Raw genomic sequence first — 22,883 nt, 5'->3', positions numbered from 1 at the left:
ATGGGCCACAGTTTAGCCCTTTTACTGAGTTTATTGTAAGTGTTGTAAAACCCCTTTACCAGTATTTAATTCCATAAACAGTGAATTTAGCTCCACTCGGTTTCCTTGCCATCTGAATATAGAAGTGAATTAAAGAAAAAACCCCAAAGAGGGCATGAAGAAGCACAGCTTGGAAGATCAGGTATAAAGAGCCTGATTCATTCTGGTTTATCTGTAGTACAGGGATATGCCCTTACTCCATGAATCATCTCCGGACATCTGTTTGCAGCGCTGTTTTCTTAGCAACTGCGGCTCTGTTTTAGATCTGGACTCTCAATGGCCGGGTTTGTATGGAGAGATGTGAAGAGACGATCCAAATGCTTCCTAGCAAAGCTGTGCCTTTCAGCCAGTTTACCCAATTTCTTTTCTTCCCTGGGGCACAATAAATACCGGTTTTAAAAGTCTAGCAGCTGAGATGCTTTTTCTCTGTATGTGCAAAGAGATGCTTATCTGTTGCTTACCACAACTGAAGTGTTTCCCCAACATGATCTGACAGCGTGGGAGAGCACCGATCAGGTTGCAATGGGCTGTGTTGTTTCTCATGTTGAAGGAATGAGCCGTGTGTGCCACCGCGCTTGCCCTAGGTTTCCCGCGGTTTATTTTGAACTGTCATGGGGCTTTTAGATGTGGGAGAGGACGTGGTCTCGGAGGAATGCTGGAAATGTAGACAGTGATGGCAAGGACCCACTCCTAGCAACGTGCCTGTTTGAACAAGCAGGCGGATTAGGTAGTGGGTTTATACGTGTGGAGTGTGGAGTGCTCTATGAGTAACGCTTTGGGACTGGATCCATAAGCTGCGATTAAAGCGAAGGTGACATTTCATACACCTCTCACCTAATCTTCCTTTGCCTGGATTTCATCCCTGGCTGGTGTGGGTGGAAGACTCCTGTAACTGAGACAGAGGTGGCCACATAGCCGCTGGGAGACCAAGTTGATCTGATTTTTGCCAGCTGTGCTCTGTGGAGGGGATCGAGACCTGGCTTGGGTCTGGGAGTTTTTTACTTCAGCTGATGTGGCTGAATTGGTCTGGAGCGTAAATATATGTGTGGGAGTACAAGTGGTATGTCCATGCTAAGGGACAGGCTGTGTTCACCCCACTCCCTCCTAAGCAGACGTGCAGCTTCCCCAGGAGGAGCAGGAGATTATACCTACTGGACTACGAATGAAAAAATATAGTGTTTGTTACCCCATAGGACGAGGATTTGACTGCCTACCCTTCCTGGACTGACTTGCGTCCTGTGGAGCATGACGGGTGTCAGCAGCAAGTAGTCACTGTGAAGGATGAATGTATTTTGGCTTGGGGTAATGTCGAGAGGGGAAAGGCCCCCAATGTCTGGAGCATTTTGTCTGCGAAGGATTGCAGAGTGGAGACAGGAAGGCTAAATGGTGTCTCTGAATACTGGCCAGCTTCCTGTGACCTTCACAGTTTGCACACAAGTCCCAGTGTTAGTGAGGATACGAAGATGACAGCCTCTATAGATCACCTAAATCACAGTGTTTGCAGCAGGAGATGAAGAAAGCTGCTTCTGTGGAGAAGCTAAAGGGCCGGGACAGGGACAGAAGAGGGAACGGGGAAAAAACTTCTGTTTAGCTCAGCTGCGCACGCAGGAAGGGAGCAGAAAGCTGCGCTGGGGAAAGAGCTGGTGCAGAACAGGCTGTTACCTCCCCACAGGAGGGGAAATGGGGCAGAGCTTTGACTCTGTGCTTAACTTCGGTCTCTGGTCTCTCATAGGGAGGCATGTTTGCTTTCTAACCTTCCTGCAGCCTGCTGATAACTCCCGACACAATGCAGCTGCACAGATTGGCTCGAGAGGTTTTTAAGGAATTGCTGACCCTGATACAAGCAGTACTGTTTGTGGCCAGGGATGGGGAAGAAGAGAAAAGAATGGTATTAGTTATTTGAGCTTTAAGACTCAGGCTGCAAGTTCTATCAAAGGAAATGACAATTCAGATGGAAAACAAAGCAATTAGAATTACTTTCATGGAAGTGTAGGGAGGAAGCAGAAATGTGGGGTTTACAGGAAAAAGTTTTGCTTGCCCAGTCTTTTGGCCTGTTGGTTGCCAGGAGAAAGACAAGAAGTTGGTGAATGATGGAGTGCGAGGGCGAGGCGGAGAGGGGAAGGAATACGCTGCTGAACATGCCTTGTTGGTCTGCGGCAAGCAGCCCATGTACAACTGAAATGGCCATGAAATGGTTGTAAAGACACTTCAGAAATGGGTTTGGTTCAGTTTGCATTACTGAGATTTCTGTTTCGTGTTGGGTTGTTTTTTGTTGTTAATAACCACCTAAATGATGCAGGGAGAGAAATGAAAGCTGCCCCACAAACAGCATGTCCTGCTTCTTGGAGGCTCTCATGTATTGAGCAACGTGGAGCTTTGGTTGTAGGAATATTTGATGAAAGCTTCAAGTTCAATGACTAAATGAAGCTCTTCTAGCAAAGCCAAGCCCTCTAGGTGAAGGCGGTTGCGTGTTGTCTAGTGACAAGATGTTTACGAGGGAGGGAAGCACAGGGCGCTTGCACCTTGCGTCTCTGGTGGCAACTCTCTTTCTCACTTAAGTGTAAACCGAGGGGGGTGCTTCTTTGCTTACTTCCTTTCCCCCAACTTAAAAGGGTGAGATTGATCTTGCCAAACTACAACATAACTATCTGCATGAGAGGCAGTTGTCCAGACTCCCTTCATAGTCACGAGAGAGGAGCAAACACTTTTGGGCCATGATTCATCCACACTGAATTGGACATCTAAAAATACATCGGAGCAACTGCCCTAAAAGTGCCTGTTTCTCTCCATTGTTTCTGCAGAGTTCAAACAATGAACGCGGATGGAGGCATCTCTCTTGTAGCTGTTTAGTGTCAGGAGAGCTGAATCTCAGCCAAAGTGTCTCGTATCCCAGCAGAGATTCTAGGAGAGCTCCTGGGGTCCTCATTTCAACCAGGCTCGGCATCCGTGTAGGTTGCGCAGTGTGAGGCGGTGTGCCTGCAGGGCTTTACCCGAGACTGGAGAGCAGACAGCAATGTCCAGTTCAAGGCCTTCCTCCTCCCCTGGTCAGTCACTGGATTCAGAAAAGCTTCGGGCTGGACCCATAGCGCCAGACAATCTTCTGCTGTAGGGGCTTCTGCTGTAGAGGCTGAAGGGGATTTGTGGAGTGGCTTTTTCAAGGTCGCACATCAGGTTAGTGGCAGAGGTGGAAGCGATGAGGACGACTGCCGGCTCCCAGAGGTGTGTTCCTTCCCCTGCCCGTGCTCCTTGCAGCTGCCTTGCAATCTGCTGCTCTCCCGGGGGCGAGACCGGCTGCCTGGCGCTTGGTGGTGGACGGCACCCGGCAGGTACTCAGTTCCTTTTTGTGAAAACTTCGTGCAAAATTATATAAGCTGTTACTCATCCTCCTTTCCCTGTTCTTTCTCTTCCAAAAATCCATAGTTCGGGCACATAGCTGAATTATTGTGTATCCACTGGGCTGGTGTGGATGACTGCATGCTTGCTCTCCATCTGCAGCAAACAGCTAAACCTTGAAGGAGTAAATGTGCTTCACTTCAGGCTCGCGGTGGCCTAAGACAGCATGTGTGATTATTCAGGAGTGTTCATATTATGTGTGGAAACTCTTCAAACTGACATATCTGAAACTTGCAATGCGTATCTAAATGCAAAGCTCAGGGAGCTTTGGAGCCGCACCGGGAGCTGTGACCTGGTCTACTCTGAAGCGTTGCTGCTGCTGTGTTATTTAGTGGCATGGAAAAAAAATCACTAGCTCTTCTGGAAAAAGCCTAACTTATCTGCACAGGTAAACCAGGTAGGTTAAGGATAAAACTCCTCCTGTGTGGAGAACTAGTTTACAGCAGAAAGACTTCCTTTGCTAAATGAGCTGAGTGTCTAGGGGGAGAATTTGTCGAAGGAATTCGCTTTTATAGCAGAGAGATGAAGTACAGGCAAGTACTGAGTGTTAAATGGATCCTGTGCACTTCTGATTTCAGACAAATACCAGAGCATTCTCCTATCTTTTTTGATACATGAGAAAGAATATGATAGCAGTGAAATAGAAAGAACATGTTGTCTGAGCCAGGATTTGATTCCTGAAGTTCTGCTTAGGGGGTCTGTGAGTGAATGCCAAGAGGTGAAACGAATTGCAATTTGATCCCAGAGAGAACAACTGGGGAGAGGAGGGAAAGAGCAAACTATTAAATAAGAGCTGGGAGAAAAGCCAGTCTCCAAAAATAAACATTGAAGATCGATTCCAGGTATTTCCTGGTATTGTCATCCTGCTTCATCCACCACTGGGACTGTAACAAGCGGTTTCACAGTTAGTAGACTGACAGGTTCAGGGTTGTTTGTTTTTTTTTTTTTACAGAAAAAAAAAGCATCTGATAGATTGTTCGCAGTGTTGTTTCTTATGCAGAACTGGGTGGGATGTTGGTGATGAAATACCCCTGGGATGGAGAAAGTAGAGCTTGTTATTGTAAGAGGGAAGTAACAGCACAGCCGGCTTTGTTTCGGGGGAGTGGAAAATATGAATTTTCGTCCCAGTTACGTGCCCAGGGCACCTCAGCAGTTCCTAAGGGGGAGGAAGCAAATACTTGTGCAATGTAGGTGTGAGCAAACACTGTTCCTGCAGAGCAGTTGTGCCTTACTAGGTCTGTAGGCAGTCTTGGAATGGCTTTCCAGATATCGTTTGCAGGTGAAGGCTTCAGCTTTGAAAAGCTTGGAGGTGACTCTGAACGTATTTCTTCTTGCAAAGATTCTCCGAAAAGCCAGTCCAGGAGTTTACCGTACCGAAAGCCAATGCGTGGACTGTAAGGAAATCGAAGCATGTCCTGTTCCAAGGACTCGCGTTGTCAGTCACACACCAGCTCCTTGCTGGAGTTTCGTCCTGGACGGTGACTCCGAGAGGTGTGTCTCTGCAAACCGTACAGAAACATGCCTCAGTGGGCTGGAGTTGGCTCGGGTGGCCAGACGTGGCTCGCGGCTTACCTCACCTGCTTGGCCACGGCCTTGCTGCGGCTGCCTGGCCCAGGAGAGAATGGTACAGCAGCTCTGCTTACACAACACGTGTCTTCTGTTGCTTGACTGAACTTGTCTAGAAGTAACTTTGTGTTAGTAATATTGCTGCCTTTCAGCGAGGGAGATGCATGGGGCTCACGGGCATTCGTCCTGTTTTGTCTCCATTGTAAGAAACTCTGATTCCCAAAGAAAGCAGCCTGGACAGCTCTGTGATTCAGACACTGATGAGGAGACTGTCACCCTGCATGTACAGAAGGGGAATGCATGAAATAAGTAAGGCATCCTTTAGTCTGGGCTATTTCTAATTTGGATTCCTTGGCTTTGCAATTGCAACTGTATTTTTTATTGTTGTTGTTTAGTGAGAACAATTTATTCTAGCAGGTTACTGCATTAGCACCAAGTTCTTTCTCTTGGGTTGTCTATGTGCAGTTTGGCTGTTTAGTCCTCTCTGGCAACAATACTGGTAAGAATAACGGTGTTTGGCCTGGTTTTCATTGCGCGCAAAAAGTTATTCTACAGGCTTGAAACTATGCTATAAATCAGAGATTTAGGTTTGTGGGGGGTTTTTTTTTTTTCCCTAAAGCAACTAATTCTTTGAAAGCAAAGAGAAAGATAGTTTATTTGTCTTAAGCAGTAAACAAAAGTGCTTTACTTTGCGGGGCAGTGCAGAGGCTCTGCTGACTTGCCCAAGCGAAGCTCTGGCTTTATCCCGCAGCGAAGGGTCCCGCACAGTCAGCGTGGAAGGCAACACCATCAAAAGGCCCTTTTTATGTGTGCAACACTGTCACAGACATGTGAATGTGCAGGCTGCACTTGTGGAAAGGCTGCTTTGCCCACAAACCTTGAAGTGCATGGGACAGAAGGTGGAAAAACAAACAAACAAGACCCTGACTAGCATTTTGGGGCGAATTTTCAGCTGAAAGAATTATATGGTTATGAAAAACTTGCTCTTTGGAGAGGCAGCTCCTCCAGGTCAGAGCGGAGGTGTGCTGGGGAAGAGTGGTAGTTTGCATTGCTGTAGCCTCAATTGGACATGCTTGAGAGAGCAGCTGATGAATTCACAGCTGCCAGGCTAGGACCTATCATTTAAATTGTAATTTGCCCTTCAAATTTTGGCAAGCTTCGTTTGCCATTTGCTTGACAAATCTCTCTTTTGTGTCCTCCTTCTGCCTGTGTAAAACAGCAAGCGGTGCCGGAGAGAGCTACTTGCAGGAGATTCCTTTTCTCTGCTATATTTAGTGATCAAAACAAGTTCGTGATCTTTACAGGAATACTGCCAAAGCAGATAGGTCTAGCATGAGACATGCCCTTTCTCTTTTGGCTCCCAAATACACATTGCATTTCACTTCCCTCCCCTTTCCTGACACCATCCGTGGCTCTGTCTGCGGAGGTCTGTTGTGCAAACATTGCGCTGCCGCTTCCAGTGATTTTGCTCTGTAAGAACAAGTCCCCACTCTAGTGAAAACTCCTGCGTTTAGATTGCCGCTGTCCCTACCTTTCCCTTTTCTTAATTTCCTGAAAGAGCAGATTACTGCTCTTCAGGAAGATCTTTTTGAACAAGAATAGCCTTATGATTTAATTGAGAAACTCCAGGCCTTTTATTGCTTAGGCGAGCCTCACTCAACAGAATAATCTGTTTGTTAACCATCTGACTGTTCCCTTTATTTGGGCAAAAAGGGAATTAGGAAGGCAGTGGAAAGGAAACATTTGTATTCCTTCAAAAGCAGAGTATTACTAGGAGCCTGATTCTCATTAATATCATGTCGTTAATCCAGAGCAGGTGTAGTTATTATATACTGCTATTTTAAATATCTTTTACACCATGCAAAGTGGCTCCAGTGTTAATGGCTATGAGTCTCTATTAAAACACTAACCAAAGAATTTCAGTTGAAATCTGGGGGAAGGAAGAAACATTTGTAAAAAAACCAAAAAACAAAAAAGAACTTATTGCAATGCATCTTGCTTGGTTCAAGCAGGCAGCGTTGTCCAGTTTGTTCTGATCAGGCAGTCCCCTGCGTGAGAGTTAAGCTTACTCTGATTGCAGGCGATTCCCTCCCCCTTCCCTTCCCTTCCCTTCTCAATTGTAAAAACGGACTCTGGGCCAGGAAGCGCCGAGGAAGGGGTATGATGAGCTGTGCGCAGCCCTTCGCTTTTGTGATGGGAACTGCATGCCTAAAGGTCAGAGGTCTGTCTGCGCCCCACGGTGCCGGGACTGCTGTGGCCACGCTGCACCCTTTCCCCTTGCCTAAAGGAGGCCAGGCAGAGCGTGGCTACTCAGTGCTGTGCCTGGCTACCAGCCTCGCCTGAGCCGGGGCAAGGGGGTCAGATAGGGACGTCTTTTTCGTGTGAAAATGGAGAAGGGCTTGTAGGAGTGAAATGACAGCTATTGTCATCTTGTTGCGTGCTTTCCTAGTTAACCACGTGGGTAGGAAGAGGTCGTGTTTATGCACTGGATGGACTTCCCAGGTACAGCAGAGATCTTCAGCCAGCTTGTGTTTCTCATGTTGTTTTTACGATAACCCTTCCCTGCAGCCCCCTTATCTGCGGGAAGCGGCCTTGGGGTTGCGGTGCGGCTGGCGCGCCTGGCGGCAGGGAAGACTGTGAACAACCCCTGCTTGGGAAAAGCTTTTCTATTCTGGCCTTGTGGCAACACGCTGTATAAATGACATGGCTTTTTGCACATCATTGGAGGCTTCTGGGCATTGCACTGGTAGATTTGGCATGGGAATGTGCTTATGGGCTGTGTGTTTTGGAGACTGAATTGTCACCCAAACCCTTGACTTCGATGGAGCCGTGAAGTCACCGTAGTATTTTTGGCTTCCTGCGTAGCAGTGCACCCTGGGGGGATCAGGGGGCATGGCATCAGCCTTCTGAGCCTCCAGGCATTCATCAGTCTCCCTTTTTACGTTAACAACTGCGATTTTGAGTTCTGAGCAGTTCTTGTTTTTATTAACGATGTGGGAAAACTTGGAAACCAGTTGAAAACTGAATGTTTTCTCCAAGTTTATTAAGTATGCATTGACGCTGCATTTCCACTTGGGAATAGATAAATGTGAGATAGATAGGCTCTTATTCTGAGGGCAAGCAAATGCATCGTGCACCTCCACGGGTCAACTTTTGTGAATGTGTGAACAAGGCTTAGCTCTGTTAATAAAAGCATTTTTGTGTGTGTGTTAACAACAGCGTGGAGTTAGTGCAGTTTTCAAACTGTGTAATTGTACCAGGATGACTGATATATTACCACCCCCCCAAAAAAAGAAAAGGTCAAGAAAGACACTTCCCTAACCACGTTTTTAAATTGATTAATGCAATGAGAAGATCCATTGTGCTTCTGTAACAGGAAGTATTACTGATGTATAAATCAAAGACAAACCAGCAACATTTGCTGGCCTTAAAAAGTGGTGTGGCTTTTGTATACTCATATGCTTGTCCTGGCATGTTTTCAAAAATTATAAATAGATCACTGGGAAGTCCCTGGATAACAAAAATGTACTGCCGCTGGTTGTCTTAAATAAACTAATAAGAGATGTCTTGGTCTTGCAGCTCTTGTTCTTTGGAGGGGTCCTTACTTGTGCGTATAGTTTCAGTGTGTCAGTTCACATGAGGCAAGACTGTTTTTGTGTCCGTCTCTGTATCTCCTGCAGATCTAATGCTCTCTGGGCTTGGTTCTTTCTGAGCAGAGTTGTTCAGCATTTTCCAAGCTTTTCCCTTTTCATTCCTTCATCTCCAGCTACTGATAGCTTAGGAAGATGCAAGGCCAGACTTGTTTCAGCATTATCCCAGGCAGTGCAGTCTCTCTAATGCCACATGCCCTAATACCACTTCTTAAAGGACTGGCTGATACCCATCAGACTGCGGTAGGGTGTTATGTAGGATCAGAAGGCTATAGCCTCTCTTCCTTATCACCTTCAAAGTGATGAAAACCTAATGGAACCCTTTTCTTCCTCCAGGAAAGCGCAGAGAATGTGCCGTTATTGCTTACTGGATGATGACAAACATTTTTTTTCTGCCAGACAGGGAGAAGTCCTCAGCTCCTCAAGTGGGGGAAGTCAGGGTAGATCTGTCAGTGGTGCTGCCCTGATTTTTGCTACCTGAGGATCTGGCTCTGAAGGGAAGGGGATCAGTATGTTTGCTGTGTGATCCCATCCCATTGCTGTGTGGACCTGTATACAATATCTGAGATCGTCCACAAGAGCAATGTTGGCAAGCATTTTGAATGTGGAAGGAATGAACTTCAGTCTGGAGTAGGACCTTAAGAAAAGAGGGTGTTTTAGTGTAAAGATCTTGGAAAAGCATGCTTTAAACAGACCTTCCTCCCCACCCCTGACACTGGGTGAAAAAATGGTGAAACCCTTGTAAATGAAGCGTTGAGGAGAAAGCATGACCATCAAACTTCAGTGCTGTGTGAACTTCTCTGACTTAACAGAGGCATGAGTACATCAGAAGTGAGGGGAAAAGAAGATATTGTAAAAAAGCAAAACCCCAAACCATGTAAGGGATTTTCTGTGATAATTCTTTAGGTCATATTATCATGATCTAGATCCTAACAATTTGCCTTTAAGGAGATTGTGACAAACTTACAGAAAAATAGTGTACCAAAAGAAGGCAGCTCAGCAGCACTTTGCAAGGCTCAAGACTTTCACTTTTGAATGTTACTGCTTCTTTCTGAATGCAAAATAAACTGAGATCTTTGTTAATAACCAAAAAGGAAAAGGGTCTTCAATCAGTCTGCATTGTGGAGCTCTACTGCCTTTGGACTAGCTCACCAAAGATAAAAATCTGCCGTTTCTGTTCATGACGTTGGCTCGACTGAACACATGAGTAATAATAATCTGTTGCTAGGAACAGACTTCAGTTTACATGTAGAGGCCTCTATGGAGGGAAAGTCTTTTGAGTCCCTGAGTGGGTCATAAATAATCGGTGGCACTTCAAAGGAGGAAAAGTAAAAACAAGCGGTTGGAGATGCCATGCAAAGATGTCTGTAATTCCTATTGCAACACCAGTGGGAAGCATGTAGCCAGCATAATTGGGAAAATATGGGGCATGTGTTTACAAAGGCAAACCCGAGGAAGCAGGCATTTACTAACAGTGGGTTATAATATTCAGCTACCTCTACCTGGGCTTGTTTGCAAAGTATCTGCTGCTTTCAGCTTTAAGGAGTGCACATCTGAGCTAATTTCATGCCATATGATTTTTCAAGATTGGCTCATGGGGAGAGGTCTGAGGGTACATCTGTGTGGCAGGCTGTGGCACAGGGTAGGGATGTGGGAGTTAGCTGTAAACTCAGAGACTGCAAACGGTCTTACCTGGGACAGTATGGAAATCACACCAACTAGTTTACCTTGCTTCCTAATTTTGTAGAAGTAACCTTAAATAATTAATGAAATACACATTTTATATTTTAACTGTAGTTACATATGTTGTTTTGAAAATGGCAGCGGTTTCACCATAGAGGAGCGTACTGTATGACTTCCATTTTTTTCACACGATGAAATCTTACCATGGTCAGTACTTGGAACAGCTGAAAGACAAGGTTTGCAAACGACCCTGATCCAAACTGTGATGTTAAGGCTATGAAGTCCTTGCTAATGAATCCTCCAAATCCATCTGAAATGTTTTTTTTTTCCCCTTTCTTTTGAGATAAGAATGTCTGTATAAAGACCCTGCTTAAGAAGAGCGTTTCTTAGGTCTCGTTTGGACTTAAACCTCACTGGAGACATGGTATTTAAATCAGTGTTGTCTATTCTCATGATAAAATCTCTGGAATGTAAAGCTTGGGTATTATTATTTTCAGGTTAGTCCCTTGAGATTTCGAGTCCGCTACCTGCTCTTCGGTTTCTCTCTGTTAATGCGCCTACGTCTATGTGTTAATACCCAGTACATTTTTTAATCTGCTGGCTAATTTCAGCTTAATTTGGGAAATGAAGAGAGATTCCAAGGAAGTTATGTTGAAATTATGTGATATGACTGTGCTGATCTAATTTCCAGCTATGTTTTTAGGTGCCCATTGTGAGAACAGCTGGAGAGGTAAGGGAAGAAGTACTCTATCCAGTACCCACTAGAGGAAAGCCTGGGTTTGAGTCTTACGAGTATCCTTATCACAGGAAAAGCTTTTGTTGATGGTTGAACCATTTGAGCTGCAGGTTGAACCCAGGTGGTCAAGAAATTACTCCTTTGGAGAACATCAGTGGAAAGCTTTTCTCTCGAGGAGGACATTTGCAATACATCTTTCTTGTGTGACTTCTCCCGCGCTGAAGAAAAAATGAGCTCGCACAACAGCGCTGGTGCAATTCACTGAAGTTAATCAACAGGAAACAAATCCATGGGAAGCAAGGTCCCAGCATTCCTGGAACTCTCTCTTTGGCTCTGTGATACTTCACAGGTTATTTCACAGGTTATCCCAAGGTGTAAGCACTTAAATGCTTTCCTGTATTAATGCCAGACTCTCTAGAAAGAGGGAAGGACAAGGTAATTTTCTTCACCTTCAGTTTTATCCCCCCTGAAAAGGCATGCCATCACTTGAAAATGTTCAATTTCTTTTCAACACTATGGGTATATATTTCATAGTTGTCCAGCATTTCATGGAAATTAAAGATTTGATTTAGCTCTGCAGGTTTGTTGAGTTGTTATGAAACAAAATAATCGACTTAAGTATGAAGCAGAAAAGATCCTAATACCTATGTAAAGCATTGCTAAGCAATCTTACCAATAGCTCGATGGTTTTAAACTCTTCAGAGGGTGATGTGTTATAGTTACATTTAATATGCTTTATTTGAATGCAATTCGGGGGGGGGGAGGGCAAAGGGACTAGCGTATTGTCCCCGTATAATCCCTTCTCAGACAATCTCTACCTTGTACCTTTTAAAGAATACTAATCCTTGCAGGTATGTCCTCCAAGAGTGTGTGTGTGCCTCCCTTTCAAAGCAGCTGTGGAGTCTTCTGTTGGGGCAGGACAGGAATCAGAGGCAGGGCAAAATGTACGTGCTGTGTTGGATGGTGAACAGAGGGTTTCAGGGACGTGAAAACTTTAGCATAAACTTACCTTGTATTAGCTGAACGTTTTTATAATATACACTGTGGATCTGTTGAGTGGATTTCTGCATTTAAAAAAAAATATTTTAAAAAATCCCATCCTTTTGGGAAGGAGGCCTTAATTTGAACTTAAGACAAAATAGGAGCGTATGCTTTTTTTCATTTATACATGTTCTATGATCACATGCCATAATTTAATTAATAAATTAAGTAACTTAATTAATGCTTTAAAGCTTAACATACTTTCTGCTTTAAAATCCTGAAGGTTTTATTAACTTCAACTACTTTTCATGCTTAGAGATCTGAGCTGAGATGGGGGTCCCATCATGTGAAGTGCAGGACAAGCACGTAGAAGGAGATACTATGTACTGTGTGGTTGCTGCAGCTGGCAAGGGATGGGGACCGAGGAGGAACAGTCACAGAACGGTTAAAAATGCATTTTGTTTTGTTTATGAAACTTCCATTAATGCTGTTCATGGCTCTTGCATATTTTCCTGTTATCATAGAGGAAATGCCATATCATAATGCAATATCATAATGCCAAATCCTGTTCCCTTTCTCTGGACTGTGCTCCCAATGACTTCAGCATCGTGCAAGTTAGGCGAACGTGGCTTGGCTCTGCCTATGTCACCATCTCAAATTTGGATGCATTAAAGTCGAACAGATATGTATGTTTTCACTGTTTGGAGATTTTGTGCTGCTTTTGTGCCTTTAGAAGAAAATCCTTAAATAGTGTTTAGTTTAAAATAAAATGAAAAAAAATGAGAATAAATTTGTGTTAAAGAGAATAAGAGCATGCATTGCCACTGATGTTGAGTGCATGCCCCAGAACCACAGGAACATACATACGTACATAGTTTTGGGGACGTCTTGTTTGTAGGTTATGCTGATGTGGCAATGGTGGGTGTCTATGGGTGTGCTTCTAGTCCTATCCCTCTTCCTTTACATGGACACCCAATTTGAGTTACAACCTTAGGTCCAAATTCAGGCAGGCTCATTGATTTTACCTGTGGATTCACTGTTGCCCAGTATTTACTATTTCTTCAATATCTCTGAAGGCCTACAGTTGGCCACTGCAAAACTCAAGGTGGAGGGGATGCAGCTAACTATCCCTGTGTCCTGGGAGCAAAAAGCAAGAGATCTGACAATGTGGTTTGGATTTTGCTTACAAACTCCCAATTTAGGTCTTGCTGCTAACTCGGTAGCCTTCAAGGTGGCGATCACAAAATCAAATTCAAGACATACAGCGATACCCAAAAGATATTAAGGCCGCCTGACATTGTGCATTTTTAGACTTTGGTTTTGTATTGCTTGATCTTGAGAGAAAAAGGAAGGAGTTTCCCAGGAAAGATTGCATCACCTTGGGCATCGCTGCTGGGAGAACTGGATTCTCGCTCAGCCCCTACCCTCGCTCAGTTCCTGCAAGATGCTAGCCCTAGCTCTTAAACCCCAATTTTTATCAGTGGCAGCTAACTGTGTGGTTATTTTTTGGTTGTCTGACTTGAGACTCATACTAGCTCAGGAACAGAGGGCCTCTGAGAGCTCTCCAGGGTTGGAATTCCAAGTTTCCTTTAGTAAAGGCAACCACTTTATGTTGTCTATTTCTGAGCAATTCCAGTCTTAAAATCACATAAAACCTTTGTGCCAGTTGCCTGTATTGGGAGCCTTTATTAGAACCCAGTATTTAGAAATCTTCTTCTGATTTCCATCCTAACCTCAAGGCATGGCTTATTTATATCATCTTATTCTTGTGCCTGCCAAAGATCAAATACTCCTTTTCCTCCTCTTTTTGCTAGGCTAAGCAAGCCAAACTCTTGTAAATATTTTTTCCTTTTCTCTGATTATCTAGATAGGTCTGATCTTTACCTGCCCCAGCTAGAACTCCCCTTTCTTGAATCTGGTGCCTTGAGTTTTAGTTGTAAGTTGTTGGTGACTTGCAGAAATGCTGCGTGCTCCCCGTAGCAGTTGGAATCAGTGCTTTGGCCGTACGAACTAATATCTATTTCTCTGGGAAACCAGAGTCAGATTAGCAACTTTTTTCCCCCCTTTACTCTCTCTGTGCCTTTGCTTGTCATCAGTAAAATGATGTGCCATGGTAGGGGCGTTGGACTAGATGATCTTTAAATGTCCCTTCCAACCCAAACTGTTCTGTGATTCTAAATGTGGGCAATAACCCCTGATCTCACGTAGATGCTGTAAATGTGAATTGATTGATGTTTGTGAAGCGTTCAGATGCCGGGGTGATGAGCTCCATAGAAAATCTTGTGAGGAACTTAATAATCCTGTCATCAGAGAAGCTCTTGGATAAAGCCCAAGGACACACATTGTTCAGGGTGAGGAAAACAAAATATTGAATAGCTCCTCATTGAACGCGTGTTGTCCTTTCTGTGCAGTAAGCGAGACAGGGAGTGAGGAAAAATAGTATATAGTGGAGTAAACAAAGGCTGCCTCGTGATTCTTATGCACAAGGACTGAATGTAAAAATTTCTCTGGCGTTCTTTAATGTTGTATTTCCTTACTCATCTGTTCACACTCTTTATTTTGACATACACTTGGGAGATGAGTTATTAATATATGGTGTGTAAATCCTAGTACTTCGGATAAAAAAGTTACAGTTGTTTAGGCAACAAAGCTTCTTTAAGATGAGCCCTTATTTAATTTTCAGCTTTATTTCTTTTGAATTTGTTTAACTTGTAAGTTCTTGATAAAAATGAGTCTGTATCTCAGTATCCAATTTTTCCTACAGTGGAAAATTGAACTGCAGTAACAGAAAGAGTGTTACACTTCTAAGAAAGACATAGCATATTGTTCACTAAAATTGCATTAGAGATAGGGGACATATCCAAGGAGAGGAAAATGGAGGAGTTGGAAAAATAAACTCTTTCATGGGGGTTGAGGAGTAACAAAGGTACCAGACAGAAATAGCAGTTGTGATTATTCTCATCTGATAACCGCTGCTTTTTCATTTCGCCTTAATCTTTGCAGATTCTGCCTAAATTGTTTCCATTCTGCAACAATTATCCAGACAGGAAGAGATATCTGAAAAGTACAAAGATTTAAAGAAAACCTTAGAGGTTTGGCAGCAACAGATTTGCAGAAGGCACTGTAAGCCTTTGTCACCCTGGCTTTCTCAAAGAAAGCAACTGTGTTTGAATTTTCCTGATCCTAGTGCTGTTGTTTTCATGGCAAGACACAGTGGGATCCATGGTTTGTGTTGTGGACTACTGCTGGCCACCGCTGGAAAAGAGTCAAGGGACCAAAACTTGGATTCACGCAGTAGGAACGGTTGCTTTATTCTGTATGAGCTAAGGAAATAGGCTACCAAGGGAAGGAAACCCAAAACAAAACGTGTGTCTCCGCGCCACACACGTCAGCATCTTTGATATCATTAATTTGAATGTAAAACTGTACTGATTTTCTTCTTTTTTCTTTTTCCTTTTTTTTTGTTTTAATAATTTCAGTTTGGAAATTGATTAAAGAATCTCCATAGGATTTAATATGGCATCAAAGCAGTCATCTCCCTCAACAGAGGAGCAGGCTTCCTCCAAAATAGATGACCTCTATCTATCGCTGCAAGGTAAGTTACTGTAGTTTTCTGTACCTTTTTAGCGTAGATTTTTGGCAAACATCTGTGACTGTGCACAAGTTGAAGGGAATTCTGAGAAAGCTGTTAAAACGAGCATTATGATCAGTGTAGTTAGTTCGTGTCTGTGCTTCTTTGCAGATGTTTCTGTTTTTCATGAGAAGCATTTCAGCAGTGAAATGAAAGATAACAGCTCTCATAGTACTTTCTCGTGATATTTTCAGATCTGTTGCCTTTTTTGGTACAGATGTGCTCCCTGGGTCTTATGCTTTGTTACTCAGAATACATGTTACTGTAAACTGTTTTCAAGGGAACTGCCAGCATGAAAACAGTTATGCCATTTCATTGGTTTCCTTGTTTTCAATTTGCTGACAATTAGTTGGTTGCATTAAGCTGTCTTAATGAGGCTATTAACTACAGTACTATTTTATTTTATTTGTTTTTCTGTTCTTACTGCTATATCCCCTGCATGTCTAGAAAGATAGCTTGTGGCCAAACCAAGTAGAAAATTTTTGTGGCTTCTAAACAAATTTCTTGCAGGTCAGAGTCTTTCATCCTTACTTACAATGAGTTATATCTTGTTAAGCAAGTACTCACTGGCTGATTTTTAATTTTTCCAATTTAATGGCAGCTACCTGAACAGTTAAGTGATAATGAGTGTGTCAAGGCTGGCCTCTCAGATAAACTTTCTGAGCTTTTCTTAATCACATGTTGAATTTTCTTCTGTAAGAATTTCCTGGGAAGACTGATTTTCCTCTAAACATATTCATGAAAACATTCATGGTGGCTATCGAGGAGGCTAGTCCAGGCAGCAGGACTAGCACTGCTGGAAAGCCTGTCTTCGATGTGTTTAGAGCCTGGTTATTCTAGGACGGATGGGCTAAGTCATGTTTCCACAGAGCTATTTCCTTTTAGCTCACTTGCACTGAAATTACTATGGTGCTTAGTTGAGAGAAAATATATTTAAAACAGATGGTGCAAAAGAATATTCTGCCAAGTCACTTTTACGATCCCTATTTGCACTAACATTGTCATTGAAGCCATGTGTTTTGATGAGTGAGTGTTAACAGTCGTCTAAAGCCAAACAGCTTTAATGGTGAATTTTCTTCCGTTTTGCTTCAGTGTTACATTTTTCAGGAGAGCAAGCAAAAACGCCTAGCAGACAGGAGCTAGTCTGACTGTTGCACCAAGCACAGCTTGTCCCACACATGTTTGTTGTGCCAGTCAAACTCGGCCTTCAGTAGAAAGAGTGAGGTGGCTGTTGTCATGAAACGGGTTTGAAAAACACTGTCTAGCTTTAAGGCAGAGGGTGCTGAATTAAAGTTACATGGGATTGTAGAATAGGGTTTTATTTTGAAGTAACATTAATGCTATTTTCTGAAATGTCAGATTGGTGTTTATGTGTCGAATAACAGTAGGGTTTTTTGGTCAATATCTCAGTGAAAGAGCCCTGCTTATTAAAATCGAAATGACTAAATTATATTTCTTTGCTGTAATAATTTGAATTCCTGGATTATGCTGAAATGAGCACACTGCAAATCTGGGGCCAAGCTGTGTGTGCCTGACCGTAAAGCTGTAAAACATCCCTTAGAAGTGACATAAGCAATTTTTGTAATGATTAAAGATGCAACAAATGGTACAGACACATTCTATGTATGGAGTTGTGACACTGCTGCATCTGCTCCGGGTCAAACAAACAAATAGCGACACAGCTGTGATGAAGCACCAAAGACCCATTCCCTGACATGAGATATAGAAGACATTGGTAAATCTTCCTGCAGCTCTGTGGTGGCAAAGGTCAAATAAGAATAATAGGGTCACTCAAGGAAACAGGTTTTTCCATTAATAGGAATCTTGGGATGAGATTTGCAAAGCAGCCAGACTTTGATTACTTCAAATCTTCACGTTCACCTGGAGAAGTTTTAGAGAAATCTCAGATTCCAGGAATGGCTGCCTATAACTATTAGAACAGCAGCTTACTTTTTGGGTGACTAAAGATGGATATAAAACTTCCATCTTCTTTTGATGCTTGATCTTCTTTGTAAAGCTTGATCTTCTTTTCAAATTGTTAAGGTATAGCTTCAAAGAGTATGCCCAGCGTTGTATAATAGCATAACATCAGATATGTGTAAATAGTTGTCACAGAAGAAAAAAGTAGGAGTGAGATCTAGTCTGGATTGCTCATATTTTATTCTACATTTAAATTCTTTGTGATCCATTCTTCTACTATTCCTGAAAGGCATCCAGTGATGATAGAGCACTCATCTAGTCTGGTTAATTAGGACAAGATCAACTTAATGTGCCAATTGGTTTGGTAAGTGGGAAGTTATATGCCTAAAAAATGTAACAAAATGGTTAGCTTTTTTTTTTTCTTCCCTACCATGTGTAAAACCAAACGCTCATTTTGGGTATGTTTGACTGTGGTTTAAGTCACAATCTTCTCTGAGGAGGACAGCACTGTTGGGAAGAAAAGAAAGGAAAGAGGGGAAGAAGGACTTCCTTAAAATAATTAGTAAGGAGGTTACTACTTAGTAGCTCTAATTATTATACAAATCCTATTAAATTACTGCCAGTGGCTTAATATTGTAAAAACCTGCTGTAGTGGCCTTTCTGTTAGTGGGTTTTCATGTAGAAGAGTGTTCAAGGATGAACATTCACTTTCCTTAATAGTGTTTGGCGTAAAATATGCAGTAAAGAAAGTCAATGGAAAATAGGTAAAGATGTAACTTTGTTCTCAGTGAGTCTTTCTTTTCAACTAATTTTTAAGGAGATTTAATGAAGCTTGAAAAAGAGAAGAAAATAGGTAAAGAAATGAAAGCAACATGGTTTCTAATGTTCCCATCTCCAGACACCTTCAAATGATGAAGCCAGTCACAAAATCATGAGGCTAAAGTAAAAGCTGCAAGAATGTAAACCCTTATATATGTATCTTTTCAGATTTATATATTGCTCTTTAACCTTTTCCAATTTTCAAGCTCATCTCCACAACCAAAAGTGTAATAGTTACCCCCCTCCCTCCCTGCCAAGAAAATTGAAATTGCTATGAAATTGCATGATGTCAGGACTTGGGCTCCTTGTTTTTCTGTTCTTTTCTCCTTCTCTCTGTCCGAGATGTTATAATAAAATGAAATCACAGTAAGATCAACATTATCTATGCCCTATCCTCCAGCACCTCTCTGCCTTCTCCCAGTTTTCTCATGCAGCACAACTTAAAGCAGCTGCAAAGCTGTTTTGTGTTCTTGCACAGCCACCTAAAAGTGCAGGTGAAAAGCCTAGAGCTGGACCTGTTATGGATATATCCTATGGGGAAATATTTAAGGGAAGGGTTTCTCCTGCCAGGCGGGCTGCAAACATTTTGGTGAACAGAGGATGCTTGCCAGGGAGGTGCTCCGTTGCGGCGTGTGGACCATCTTTGAAACCTGAAGTCACTTTTGCTGCAGGAGGGAGCAGGCAGGAGCTCAGGGCTTGGCTGGCAATGAGCATGGGAAGAATAACGTGGGAGCCCCATCCTGTGTCTTCTCCTCCCATAGCTTCCCTCCCAGCATTGCACTACGGGCTGGCCCCATAGAGGGGTCCAGCCTGGCGCTTGGCCTTCTATAAATGGAAGAGGCAGAGTCGGGGTCTAAAATTGTTTTCAGCTACCTGAAATGAGGTGGCATGTCCCCTCCTTTGGTAAGAGAAGGGCTTCATGGCAATGTTTTGAGAACTGTTGGACATACGACTACTCTTTGCTGATAAGCCCGAGTGTGGAATTGCAGCAAGGGGAACGTGCAGCCACTTGCGGATGGGTGGCTACAGCAGAAACCAAACAGGGTTTGTGGCACACTGGAGCAGGAATATTTTTTGCTTTCAGCGTGTAAATCTCTTTACCTATGGTAGGATCCAGCCCCCACTTTCCCTCCCATGCACAAATCCTTCCACTTTCTTTCCTAGGACAGCAAACAGACCCTATGTGTGGCATTTCCCACCAAGCCTGTGCAGAACTCTGTTTTTCCTTTTTTTTCCATGCTTGCTGAGCTAATTCAGACACAACAGAGTGTGTTTTAGCTCTCGGAGTTTGGGGCATGTACTTACTCTTTCACTGTTTAATTAACTGCAGGGGTCCTAATTTTTGGCTCTGCTTATTAATCGGTGTGCATGTTACTGTTTATTACTGTAATCCAAAGGATGATCATATAAGAACGTGGCTGCTAAAACTGTTTTTGAAGTGTGTTTAATGATATAAATGAATTATACTATTTTAATGCAATTGTGTCTAATCCTTTATGAATGATTTCTCTTCAAGTGAAATTGAAAATATGGTTATATGTACGGATAGATTTTGTTGTGCAGCTTGTAGTAGATTGCACTCATCTCTGAGTAAAGGAGGATATCTCTCTGAGACCCGCTACATTCATCTGGAGGTCAGGTAGACTACTAATTCTTACCCAGCATTTTTTTTTTGTTCTAGCTGTATGCCTCATCTGTTGGGGCCAGTGTTTTATTACAGCTACACTTTTTTTTCTTTAACCAGAATGATCAAAAAAGTCCATTAAATGTTTATTATGATTTTTCAGGGGTGACTTTTACAAATCAAAAAGCTCCCATAGGAGCTGCACAGAAATTTATGCCCTGTTTATGCTGCCTGCTGCCCGGGTGAGGAGCTGGTCTGCAGTTCCTGTAATTGCACGGCTTCGTGGCATGTGATGGGGCTGATGGCACTGCAGAGGCAACCGACACATGAGACCGCCTAAAAAAAATCAGTCATGGGTATTTTTGTCTGTTTCACATGCCTAACGAAAAAAATAGATTGTATAGTTGCAGAAATGTGTTCCCTGCTAGATAAATTTCAGTTTGTTAAAGGATTATCAGGTGCATAACCGGTTAAAAACTGGCATTAAAATGCCTAAGGAGTGGATGGCTTCTGAGGCACCTGTATAGGGCACTGAAGGCCACTTGTATTCAAATCCCTGCTTCGCTGTGGGTTTTCTTTAAAACGTTAGAACAGCCACTTAAGCCCTTATCTTTAGAAGTATGTTGATTTCTAAATGATGTGACTTAGTACCCTTAAGAATTTAACCTGCAACCTCTGTCTATGCCCACAAGTACTGCAGTGCCTCCCTTCATGGGCTGTTGTGGCAGTAAAGACAGTGGTGTTTCTGGAGAGCAGAGCTCCTCCAGGATCCTGGCAATGAGAAAGAAGAGCAGAAGTGTTTAAGAAAGCTGGGAGGGCAAAACTCAGCGTGAACACGCTTCCTCAGTTAGCAGCACTTTTGGTAAATTGGATAATTTGTTTTCAAAAGGAAAAGGAGGTTGAAGGTGATAGTGTGGAAAGGAAAGTTCCCACTTGTTGCACAGACATGGTAGTAGTGAATTAGTTAATATTTATACGATATTTGGATTTGAAAAGACCTATTCCTGTAGAAATATTTTCATCACCTTCATTGGGCTTTGGATAAACTTCTTAATCTTAACAAAAAGTACTGTGTTTGTTTTTAATTGCTTAACACCATGTTGCTGAACATAAATGCTGGAAATAACTCTTTTCCCCAGCTTTCCTGTCTGCAGAAAACGAAACTCTCTCACTGGGTGGAAAGGAAGGGACTACCTAAAGGGCTCAGGGGTGAATTGCTCACCCTCTCCCTGGGTTGGCAAGTACTTAATGGTTCTTCTGATAGTTCCCGTCATTTACAGCATGTACCTGCTTGGTGTTTTTGTTCATATCAACAGTGCTGTCTTGAAGGAGCTCTCCCAGTTATCCCTGTTGACCATGCCTCGGTTCATTTTGCTGAGCCGTCAGGGAGTATGGAAATAGTTATTTTCAATGAAACTGAAATAAATGCTCCCAGAAGGTACCACGGCTGTCTGTGGGCATTCAGGCTAGAGCTAGTCCATCACAACCTTTCTTCCCCACACACGTGGTGGGTACGCTACATCCTGAATACCAGCTCTTTTGGTCTGCTAATCTGTTCCTGTTGAGCTGCACTGCTTGCTACTGTAGACGTAGCCTCAGCTGACCTGAATGGTGAAAGGAAGATATAAAAATATCATACACAAGAAGTAATTCCTTCTGGCGAAACAGAGATGGGAAGATGACAGACAGGCTTGCGCTCATTAATTTCAAATAATTGTTTAAAATTTTTTTTTAACATAGAAAAAAGCCACACAGTTGTAAATGGTTCACTGGCAGTGATGCACCGGTCCTTGCAATAGAAGAAAACCTCTTTGCTCTCTGGTAACGTTGTTTGACGAGCATGGACAGACAGGGTATGTGTGCTCTGCCGCCATTTGCTTCCCCCAGCTCCCTGCCGAGGGAGGAGACGGTGCTTTCCTATAAGCTGCTGTCTCTGACCTTGAAAAGGGAGGCACGAAAGGCAACAGAAGAAGAGGAGATTAATTTTAAGTCTGGCTTTTCTGTATCGCCGTTAAAGGAAGGCTGAGAGTAAAACCATGGCTGTCAGCGCTCCTGCCCTCCCCTCCTCTTCCTCCTGGGAGAGTTCAGTGCTGCCGTGGTCCCTGCTGTGTCCCCATGTCCCAGCCCTTAATGATTAGTCTGGTTTGTAGCACTTGTTGATAGCTCATTACTGGATAAAACAGTCATTGTCCAGCAGTGTGTATTGATTTTCGGCTAGCCTACGTGACATGCTGCTTCTATGTGTTATTCCTCCCTAAAGAGTTGTTTCTGAAGACTAGCTTTAAAACACAGGGTGAAATGTGATAGATTTTGGGTGTTTTCAGATTAGCAGGTTCTTATTTTGTTTTCTCAGATCCACTTTTTGGCTTGGTGAGTTTTGGCCCAAAGTAAAGAACATTATCAGTTTTTTCTGATAGCTTTTTTTATTCTGGGTCAGTGACATTTTGAAAACTAGGGCAAGAGAAAACTGAGGTCACTTGGTCCTATAAAAAGGCCTAACAAAGAATCCATTCATCCTCATAAAAATAAAAATCCGTATTAATTAACCACGTGGTAGAGATAAGAATTTGAGAGCTTGATTAAATCATTAGCGCCTCTGAGCAGTAGAGTAGGGGGGGGAGCTGGGAGGGAAAACACATTCGACCTGAAAATTGAAATACGACTGCCTGCCACGGTGCCAGAAGCACATCAGTACTGAGCTGTGTGTTGTGTGGCCTGGATGGAAGCAGAGTAACTGCTGTACTGCAGTCCTTGGAGATATTGGCAGACATGGAGTTTTGTGATTGATTCAACAATGAGATTTTTATTATTATTATTATTTATTTGGGTAGGAAAATTAGC

The 22,883-nt window shown here is 42.9% G+C and overlaps 1 protein-coding gene across 1 annotated transcript in view; it reads left to right on the top strand.

Moving 5' to 3' along the window:
* Positions 1-22,883, top strand: part of SYNE2 (spectrin repeat containing nuclear envelope protein 2) — a 198,884-nt gene that overhangs the window by 2,605 nt on the left and 173,396 nt on the right. Inside the window, exon 2 of the mRNA XM_072863909.1 lies at positions 15,528-15,643. Coding sequence (XP_072720010.1) covers positions 15,565-15,643 — 79 coding nt within the window. The 5' untranslated portion in view covers positions 15,528-15,564. The remainder of the gene's footprint in view (positions 1-15,527; positions 15,644-22,883) is intronic.

The sequence above is a fragment of the Ciconia boyciana genome, chromosome 6 (assembly GCF_034638445.1).
Source record: "Ciconia boyciana chromosome 6, ASM3463844v1, whole genome shotgun sequence".
In the NCBI taxonomy this organism is placed as follows: domain Eukaryota; kingdom Metazoa; phylum Chordata; class Aves; order Ciconiiformes; family Ciconiidae; genus Ciconia; species Ciconia boyciana.
The sequence above is the reverse complement of the archived record's forward strand: the minus strand, read 5'-3'. Positions and strand labels throughout refer to the sequence as shown.